We start from the raw sequence: 9,581 nt of genomic DNA, 5'->3' as shown, positions 1-9,581 counted from the left end.
ACCCGGGGTTCACCTGCTTCTAGAACGTCCGCTGTCAGCTCCGCCTCCTCCCTCGCCGGGCCGGCCTTCACCTCGCCCCTGGAAGCATGATGCTGAGGGGAGCGTCCTGCACCTGGAGCTGCTGGTGGCCGTGGGCCCTGACGTCTACCAGGCTCACGAGGAGGACACGGAGCGCTACGTGCTCACCAACCTCAACATGGTGAGTGCCCTCGGGGGCGCCTCGACGCAGCGGCCCGCGTGGGGCCTGTGGCCGAGATGCGCGTCAGTGAGCTGGCTAATCTGGTAGTGTGAACTCGGGTATACATCTGAGGCTGGGGGCACGCTTGGGGCTCGGGGCCCTGGGGTGGAGAGAGGGGTGGTCTGTTCTTTTCTCCCTCCTCTCCCTCCCTCACCTGGAGCGTAGGCAGGTGAAGTCCAGGGTCCCCTCTCTGCTCTCTAGCGCACCCTGCAGCCTCTTTTTGTTTGAGTCCTTCCCCCTGGGGGACCCCAGGGTCCATTCGACCCACGGGGACCTCAGCCAGCACTGCCCGTCCACCAGCGGGGCTGTCCCGCATCGGCCCCCCTCGGTCCCATCTCTGCCAGCTTCCTGTCCACTTGGCTTCATGGGTAAAAGTGGGGGCAGGAGGCAGGGCTCCCGCAAACCACTGTCTCAGGGACACGGAGGCAGCAAAGCAAGAGACAGGCGTTTCCACAACTCGATGATCAGATTTCATCTCGCGGACTCTCTGAAACCCGACACCCAACAGCTGGGGAACACGCATGGGTCATACACAAAGGCGAGTGCGTTCTGGGCTGCCACACGTGAGGTCACGACCGGAGGTCACCTTCACCAGCCACAGGGCAACGAACGTGGACATGATCAGAGGCACCTACATGACTCAGACGCCGACGAGTTTTAAAATTCTGACTAAAGAGATTTTAGGAACATTTAGGAATTTGGTCTCGGCCGATGGCTGACCGCCCCAGGCCCCTTCCCCGACCCCGTCTGCCACAGAGATGGGGAGGGGGCATGAAGAAGTGCTGGCCGAGGCAGGGCTGGCGCCGCCCCCCGCCCCCTTAGTAAGTTGGCCCTGGAGGGCGGAAAACCCCCTAGAACGTAAGGCACTCAGTACCACTTGGCCCCGGCCTCAGGTATGCCACATATTTTGGACGAAAAGAAAAGTTCCATGTGTAGGAGCCCCAGGCCCTTTGACCCCTGTCGGTCCCCATGTTCTCAGGACCTCCCACAGAAAGGGGGGCTGGGGCCCAGGGCCACACCCATGTTCTTCTCTGCCTTGCAGACTTGGTCCGGTCGGGAAGAAGCCTGCCGAGGTTCCCCTGGAGGCCATGGAAAGTTCTCCTCCTAAGTCACTTGCAGGCCATCATTTCCCAGCTTTGAGGGTCTCCCCACTTCTAATACGCCGAAATTCGGTCATTAAGCCCATGCTCACTCAGGTCATTTGCCATGTTTTACGAGGACCAAGGCCCGCGGGGTGGTGGAGGCCGGTGTGGCTCCTGCCCAGATGGCAGGGTCGTGGCGATGGCCTCTGTCGTCATCGTGGCCCCACTGTGCGCCAGCTGCATTGTTCCTAGGTCCTCCAACGACCACGGAGGCTTTATCCCCGTCCGACAGACGGGGAAACTGAGGCTCCGAGGTCCGTTAACTGCGTCCCGAGCACACGGGTAGGAAGTGGCGGGGCCCGGGTCAGAGTCGGGTCGGCTGGGGCCGGTGGTAGCCGTGTTCTCTCTCTCTGGGGAGCCACGTCTCATTGAGAGAACGAGCTGATGCGGCACAAGCAACCACAGTACCAGCCACCAGGACTGGCATCTTGACAGACGTGTGGAGAGAGCTGGGGGCCTGGGGGGCCCTCCTCACTGGGGTGCCCAGGAAAGGGCTCTCGGAGCGGGAGGCCCCAGACGTCTCAGGCAGGTGAATGGAGAGAGAAAGGCCAGGGGAATCTGCTGTGAGAGGAGCAGTGTTTGAGCGGAATGTTCTAGACTAATGACAATTACCCGCATCCCGTGGCTTTGGGGTTTTTTTCCTTCAGTTGACCTTCCTGAGCCACGAGCAGGGGGAGCGTGACTGTCTCCTCGGCTGGCTCTCAGCACAAGGACCAGCATTTTGGGCGCCCGCCCCATGCTGCAGGGGCATCCTCTCCAGATCCTCTCGCCAAGGGGGCCCCCAGATGTCAGCAGCGGCAGGGGGCCGGCTACGCCCACCCATGCCACCTTTCCCACCCGTCCTTCCACAGGGGTCAGAACTGCTGCGGGACCCTTCCCTGGGGGCTCAGTTCCGAGTGCACCTGGTGAAAATGATCATCCTGACACAGCCCGAGGTAGGCGCCGAGCCGGAAGCCCAGAGTCACCGGAAAGCCGGTCTCTGTCCTCTCTGTCCGCCTCCTGCAGTGCCACAGAGCCTCAGGGGTGACGGCAGGGCTTCTAGCCAGCCAGACCCAGACCCGATCCCAGCTCCGCCCGCCACTCGGCCCTGCCGAGCCTCGGTTGCCCCGTCTGTAACCTGGGACAGTAGCAGAGTGGTTAGGAGGATGGGGACCCGCCGTGGTCAGCACCCCACTCCTTGCGGATCCAGCGAATGCCGGCTCTGTCCCCGGTCCCTCAGGATGCTCCAGACATCACGGCCAACATCACCTCATCGCTGCTGAGCGTCTGTGAGTGGAGCAAGACAGTCAACCCCGAGAACGACACGGATCCTGGGCACGCCGACCTGGTCCTCTACATCACCAGGTAGCGGAGCTCCCCACGGCGGGCCAGCCTGCCCGGGCGCCGCTCCCGAGGCCTTTCCGGCTCTCTGCACAGGTGGCCAGGCCGGGCAGGCACCTCAGTGCCGCCCAGGTGTCTGTTCTCTCTTCCCGAGGTTTGACCTGGAGCTGCCTGACGGTAACCGGCAGGTTCGGGGGGTCACCCAGCTGGGGGGTGTCTGCTCCTCCTCCTGGAGCTGTGTCATCACTGAAGATACTGGCTTCGACCTGGGGGTCACCATCGCCCATGAGATTGGGCACAGGTATGTGGTCTTACCTTATGTCCCCAAGCTTGGGCCAAGGAGCTGACCTGGAAAGAGCCTGTGCCCTTGATCCCAACCTTGACCCCAATGGGTCCAGGAGGGTGGGCGGCAAGGGCTGGGAAACCTGATACTTCTTGATTACTGAATGATTAAAGCAAACTCCCCCCCGCCCCTCGCAAAAAAAAAAAAACAAGCAAAATAAAGTTAGCAATTAGAAAATAAGTTTTGTAAGAAATTCAGGTCAAGAAAAAGGCTGTAAAAATTATCCCAAATCCTACCGCTTATAGATAACATCTGTTCACGTTTTGTATTTAATTTTAGTCTTCTTTATATACATACATAGTTTTTTACTGGCGAAATCGGAATTATAGTGTATATTGGTTTGTTATTTGCTTTTTTCTTAATATATTTCTCAATATATTTCTCCCATTTTTCCCAGGTCTTTTAAAATATTTTTCGAATGCACCATAATTTATTTACTTGATCCACATTGTTGGATTTTTAGGTGATTTCTGCTTTTTCCATTATGAATATCATATATCTTGAGGGCGATTCTCGCCTGTTCTCATGAACCTGAGGCCGGTTCTTTTCTTTAAGATTCCTCATCTTTTAATCGTGAAAGTAACAGCCACTCGCAGTGGAATTGATTCCTAAAGCGAAAAATGAGTCTCTTTATCTTCCTTGCCCAGCGAGTCGGCCCCTCTGCCCACCCCCCATCTCCGTGGGTGTCCCAGGCTGGGGCTGTACCCCGACATCAGACCCGCAGCATCTCCACTTGATGGGGCACCCCGCCCCCCGGGGCCCTGGAGCCTGAAAACACCAAGGATTCCTTTAGCTTGCACGTTTTTAAAACCTCTTGACGTTTATCAGCCACCAGGCCCGCCCAGCGCTACCGCAGGCGGCGACCTGAGGCTGGACGGCCGCGCGACTCGCTCCCGGGTTAGCCGGTGGCGGGCCCGGGCCCGGGGGCGCCCCGGAAGCTCGGGCCTGAAAAGGGTTGGCTGGCGGGTCGCGAGGGGCCCCGCCTCAGCGCCGCCACCTCCGCGCAGCTTCGGCCTGGAGCACGACGGCGCGCCGGGCAGCGGCTGCCCGGCCAGCGGCCACGATGTGGCAGCCGATTGCTGGGGCCGACAGCGCGGGCCCGCGTGGAGCCAGCGTTGTTTAGTTGTTAGCCATTTGTTGGCTGTAATGGTTAGTGCCACTTTACGTTTCATTTGCCGCCAGGCGTGGCAGATTTTGTGGTTCTTGGATTTACTTTGTTATAGTTTCGCCTGCTTTTGTTCACTTGTATCGTTCTGGACGTACCAGGATACTTGCGTCTCTGCTCGCATCTTGGTTTATTCTTCATCCTGCCTTCTGCTCTCTAACATCTTCCACCATTCACTTTCCATCATCCCGTTCTGCCTCTCTAACATCTTCCATCATCACTTGATCTTCCATTCCACTTGCCCCCATTCACATCTTCATCCACTCCTCCATCCTTACTTCCCTGCCTCTAATATCTTCATCCACTTTCCATTCCCACCTTTACTTAATATCTTCCATATTCATTTCTTCATCTCAAATTTCGCCTCTCTAATATCGTCACTATCTACTCTTATTCACTTTGGCGTCTTCCCCACATCCCTCCACCATCCACTCCTCCTGGCATCCATCCTGCCCCATCTTATGGACACCCGCCCCTTCCTCCTGCAGACCCACTCCTTCTCCAGCCTCCCCGGCCACTGCATCTGCCCTCCATCCCTCCCCTCCTTGAGTCCAGCCGTCCCCGCCCCGCTCCTCCCATCCGCCCGTCCGTGGCTGGTCCATCTTAACTGGCACCACCTCCACTCGCGCCCGGGGCCTGCGCTCCGACTTGGTACGGGCACCAGCTGAGAACCTCCCCCGCACCAAATGCCCTCACCTCTCGCGCCCACCCGGTGTCCACCCGGGACCTGAGCCCGGGCCTTGTCGCAGCACAGGACGGGCGCGCTGCGTTTGGGACCCGCCGGGGCCGCGGTCCGGGCCCGCGGGGCGCCCTCCTGAGGCGCACCCAGGCCTCTACTACGGCGCCGATGAGCAGTGCCGTGTCGCCTTCGGCCCTCGGGCGGTCGCCTGCACCTTCGCCAGGGAGGACCTTGTGAGTCCCCGCCTCCGTGCACCTGTCGCGGGCCCGTCTGCTCACGCCCGACGTCCCCAGCGCCCAGCTCATGCCCCGCGGTGCCGGCTGTCAGCTGCCTCCCAAATTCTTAATGTTTGAAGAAGGCCCCCACATTTTCATGTTGACTGGGCCCCACAGATTATGTAGAGCCGGCCCTGGCAGGCCCCTGAGCCCATGGGCGAGTAGGCAGTTGCCACAGGCTTCCAACCCGAGGGACGCTGATGGGCTTTCTGGAGGAAGTGACCTCCAAGCTGAACCCCAGGGCCTGAGCAGAGGGAGGGGAGGTGAGGGGGCCTGCACCCCAAAGGCAGACTTCCTCCGAGGATGTTAATGGGCCCCAGGCACTTTTGCCTCCGGGGCCCCTTCTTCCACGCGAAATAGCAAGACTTATATTGTGGCATTTTGACAAAACATTTAAACTTTTATAAATATGTATATATTAATTATGATATATTTTAATTATAACATGTAATTATAGTTGCAATAGATTATAAATATATATATGTTAATATTACATACTAGGACATTTTCTTTGACCTAAAAGTTTATTTTTTTCTTCTGATTTTAAAAGAAATGAAAACATTTGCATGGGTCCCTAAAAGGAACTTGAGCCCTGGTTACTGTCCCCGTTCCGGATCAAGAAGCCGGCCATGCTCACTCATCCTCCCTGGCCACCAGGGCCCACAGAGCGGTGTGCTGGCTGTGTCACTGTGTCCTGCAGTCGAGGAGGGACTCTGAAGGCTGAGCACGGACCCAAAAGGCCCTGGTGGCCCCTGAGCTGGCTGCCCGTCTCTCCTCTTAGGACATGTGCCAGGCTCTCTCCTGCCATACGAATCCCCTGGACCAAAGCAGCTGCAGCCGCCTCCTCGTTCCTCTCCTGGACGGGACAGAGTGTGGCCTGGAGAAGGTCAGAGCAGGGAGTGAAGGAGGGTGCGCGCATGTGAGCACGCACATGTGTGCGTGTGTGTGCGTGCATGCTCATGCGTGTTTGCTCAGGGCACCTGCAGCCTGCAGCCTTCATTCCTGGGGCGGGAGACGGGGGCATCAGAAAGCCAGGGCAGATGACCCTGAGCTGTTCTGGGTCACCTGGTCAGGAGAGGTGGGCAGCAAGGTGCCTCATGCTCCATGGATATGATCTCTGGTGTGGAGCGCCTGTGGCTGTGGGGTGCCCTGGGCATGTGGGGTGCCTGTGGGTGTGGGAGATGGTGCTGTCCCTCTCTTGCAGTGGTGCTCCAAGGGTCACTGCCGCTCCCTGGCGGAGCTGACCCCCATGGGGGTGGTGCACGGGCACTGGTCTAGTTGGGGTCCCCCCAGTCCTTGCTCCCGCTCCTGCGGGGGAGGCGTGGTCACCAGGAAGCGGCAGTGCAACAACCCGAGGTACTGCCCGGAGGTGGCCCTGTCCCCCGGGTCAGGGAGGGGGAGGCGCCACTTCCCTGTTGGGGGCAGCGGGTCACCTCTCACCCCCTGTGCCTCTTGGGCGTTTTCAGACCTGCCTTTGGGGGGCGTGCGTGCGTAGGTGCCGACCTCCAGGCCGAGATGTGCAACACCCAGGTAGGCCAGCTTCCCAGCGGGCCCTGGAGGAGCTGAGGCCTGGGGCGGCTGTGGGCTGTGGTTCACACCAGGTCGCTTTCGAGAGCAAAGAGGGAGCCTCCAATACCTACATGGGGGCCACACTGCACACCGCAGGACGGTCGTACTCCTTAGAGCAGGGACCCCGAAGTAACCCACCTCCCTGTCTGCATGCAGCTGCCTTCCAGGGTGCTCGAGTCTCTGCAGAGAGAATTCTCTCCCCCAACCCCCTGCAGCAATGTGGTCCAGCATTGCGAAGCCACGACTGGTTCTTGTAGTTATAAATTCAGGTGAAACTCACGTGGCATAAAGTCAACCGTTTAAAGTGCAATTTAGTAGCATTTAGCACGTTCACAACATTGCGAACCACCACCTCTATCCAGTTCCAGAAAATCTCCATCGCCCCAAAGAGAACCCCAGACCCGTTAAACAGTCACACCCCACACCCCCTTCCCGAGCCCCTGGAGCCACCAACGTGCTTTCAGACCCCCTGGGATTGTCTGCTCAGGGGGCCACGTCCACGGAATCACAGCACACGTGGCGCTGTGCGTCGGCTCCTCTCACTCAGCGAGGTGTATTCCGGCCCGTCCGTGCGGCAGCGTGCGTCGGCGCTTCGTCCCGTTTCGGGGCTGGGTAGTTTTCCGTTGTGCGGATGGAGCACATCTTGTCCGTCCATCATCCCGTGATGGACACGTGGGGCGTTTCCGCCCTTTGGCGCCGTTGTGAGTGGCGCTGCTGGGAAGCTGCGTGTACATGGCTTTGTTTGAGTCCCGTCTGCGGTGCTTTCGGATCTACACCTAAAAGGGATACTACCGAGTCACGCAGTAATTCCATATTTAACTCTTTGAGGCACCTCCAAACCATCTCCCGCAGCAGCCGACCCATGTTGCAAACCCACCTGCAAGGCGCGCGGGTTCGGGTTTCTGCGCGTCCTCGCCAGCACCGACTCTGTGTTCTTGAGCGCGGCCATCACGGTGGCTGTGAAGTGGTCGAGCGATCGATTCCTTTGACATTGAGCTAAGGTCCGCACATGGTGAGACCTTCCCTCCCCGCCTTCTCCAGGCGGACCCTGGAGGCCAGACCTGGGGGGCGAGTCCTCAGGGGGAGAGTCCATCAGACGGGCCCGTGCGGAGGGCAGCGCGGTCCTGTCCCTGCCCGGCGGGTCCGCTCCGATTCTTCCCTGATACTCCAGCGTGCAGGCCAGACGCCCGCCCGGCCCTGCACGTGGCTCGCTCTCGCCCCGCCCCCGGGGTTCGGGCCCCTGCTTTCCTCGGCGCTGCCCCCAGCCGGCCCCGCCTGCACCCTCACAAATCGTCCAGGAATTCCCGCAGCAGCAGAGAAAGGGCCTTGCCACCCCCACTTCACGGAGCAGGGAGGTGCAGCCAGGAGTTGGTCCCGAGCTCACGTGGTGACCCTCACACGACAGGGTGCCTCGCCATCTCCCCTTAGTGGCGAGGGCCTCCCACCCTGAGTCCCCTGCCGGAACCCTGCGCCCCAGGCTCCCTCTGTGCCCATCGTCTGCCCCCCACCCCCGCCCCGCCAGGCCTGCACGAAGACCCAGCTGGAGTTCATGGCCGAGCAGTGCGCGGAGACCGACAGGAAGCCTCTGCACCTGTCCCCAGGCAACACCTCCTTCTACCGCTGGGGCGCCGCCGTGCCGCACAGTCGAGGTGGGCCCGGGCGCGGGGGCGGGGAGGGGTGGGTGGCGGCGCTGGGGCCGGCGTCGCCGAGATGCAGCGAGAGCAGGGCGGGGACCGGGCTCGGCATCAGACGGGCCGTGCGTGGCGTCCTGGCCCCGCCCCTTGCCAGCGGGTCGTCTCTGAGCCCTGGGTCCCCATCTGCAGAATGGAGATAAGAGCGTATGGGTCGCCCCGCTCCGAGTCGCCTGAGGGAGCCACTGGGACGCTGCAGGGGAGCGCGGAGGGCTCCCTGGCTTGTAATCCGGTGGCGTCTCCCATCTCGATTACGATTACTGCCTCGGGCAGGGACGCTGGGAAATGGGAACCCTAGCCCGGCCTACCGAGGATGAAGCTAGGTGGCGCCAGCAGGGCCGAGGGCCCCTGTGGACCATGCTTGGCGGGGGCGTGGCCCTTCCTGCTTCCTGCTACCCTCACGTTAGGGTTTCTTGTTCCTCTGCCTTCCCAGGGGACCCTCTGTGCAGACACATGTGCTGGGCCATTGGCGAAAGCTTCATTGTAAGGCGTGGGGACAGCTTCGTAGACGGGACCCGGTGTGTGCCGAGTGGCCCTCAGGAGGATGGGGCCCTGAGCCTGTGCGTGGCGGGCAGCTGCAGGGTAGGCGAGTGTGGGCCGTGGGGGTGCCCTCCTACCCACTGTGGCCCCAAGCCCTGTCCCATCGAGGCTAAGGGGCGAAGGGGCCTCCTGGGGGCTCAGGTCTGCGGGCGCTGCTCCCCACGAAGCTACAGCAGAGTCTGCACACGTTGATGCCGGGACACAGAGCCGACCTCGGGGTCAGTGGGAGGGTGGGGTGGAGGAGACAGGGCGGGGGTGGAGCAGGTCGTGTAAGCTGGCTTCCCTCGCAGACGTCAGGTGTGCAGAAATGAGCCGTTTGTGATGAGAATCTGGGAGCCCGTGGGTGTCATTGGGCCAGCACCCTCCCGTGGCGCGCGCCCGGGCCTCACCTGCACGCCCCTTTGTGCAGACGTTCGGCTGTGACGGCAAGATGGACTCGCAGCTGGTGCCGGACGCGTGCCAGGTGTGCGGAGGGGACAACAGCACGTGCAGCCCGCAGAACGGCTCTTTCTCAGGCGGAAGAGCCAGAGGTAGGCGCCCGGCTCCCCAGCCTCCGTGGAGCCCCTGCAGCCCCTGCAGCCTAGGGCGCCCGCATGCTCGCTCAGCCCTGGCGCTTCCC

The 9,581-nt window shown here is 60.9% G+C and overlaps 1 protein-coding gene and 1 long non-coding RNA gene across 4 annotated transcripts in view; one reads left to right on the top strand and one right to left on the bottom strand.

Annotated features, from left to right (window-relative positions):
• ADAMTS13 (ADAM metallopeptidase with thrombospondin type 1 motif 13) overlaps positions 1-9,581 on the top strand; it is a 32,643-nt gene that overhangs the window by 8,296 nt on the left and 14,766 nt on the right. For all 3 annotated transcript variants that reach the window (XM_039858782.1, XM_039858783.1, XM_039858781.1), the window contains exons 10-16: positions 4,958-5,120; positions 5,944-6,048; positions 6,367-6,518; positions 6,629-6,692; positions 8,254-8,380; positions 8,856-9,004; positions 9,372-9,492. In XM_039858782.1, coding sequence (XP_039714716.1) covers positions 4,958-5,120; positions 5,944-6,048; positions 6,367-6,518; positions 6,629-6,692; positions 8,254-8,380; positions 8,856-9,004; positions 9,372-9,492 — 881 coding nt within the window. The remainder of the gene's footprint in view (positions 1-4,957; positions 5,121-5,943; positions 6,049-6,366; positions 6,519-6,628; positions 6,693-8,253; positions 8,381-8,855; positions 9,005-9,371; positions 9,493-9,581) is intronic.
• On the bottom strand, positions 7,018-8,286 carry LOC120599719 (uncharacterized). Its single transcript, XR_005651971.1, has 2 exons — positions 7,609-8,286; positions 7,018-7,507 (listed from the first exon to the last, which is right to left on the bottom strand). It is a non-coding gene; the product is annotated as an uncharacterized LOC120599719 (long non-coding RNA).

This window comes from Pteropus medius, unplaced genomic scaffold (assembly GCF_902729225.1).
Source record: "Pteropus medius unplaced genomic scaffold, Ma_sr-lr_union100, whole genome shotgun sequence".
NCBI classification, from domain to species: Eukaryota; Metazoa; Chordata; class Mammalia; order Chiroptera; family Pteropodidae; genus Pteropus; species Pteropus medius.
The sequence above is the reverse complement of the archived record's forward strand: the minus strand, read 5'-3'. Positions and strand labels throughout refer to the sequence as shown.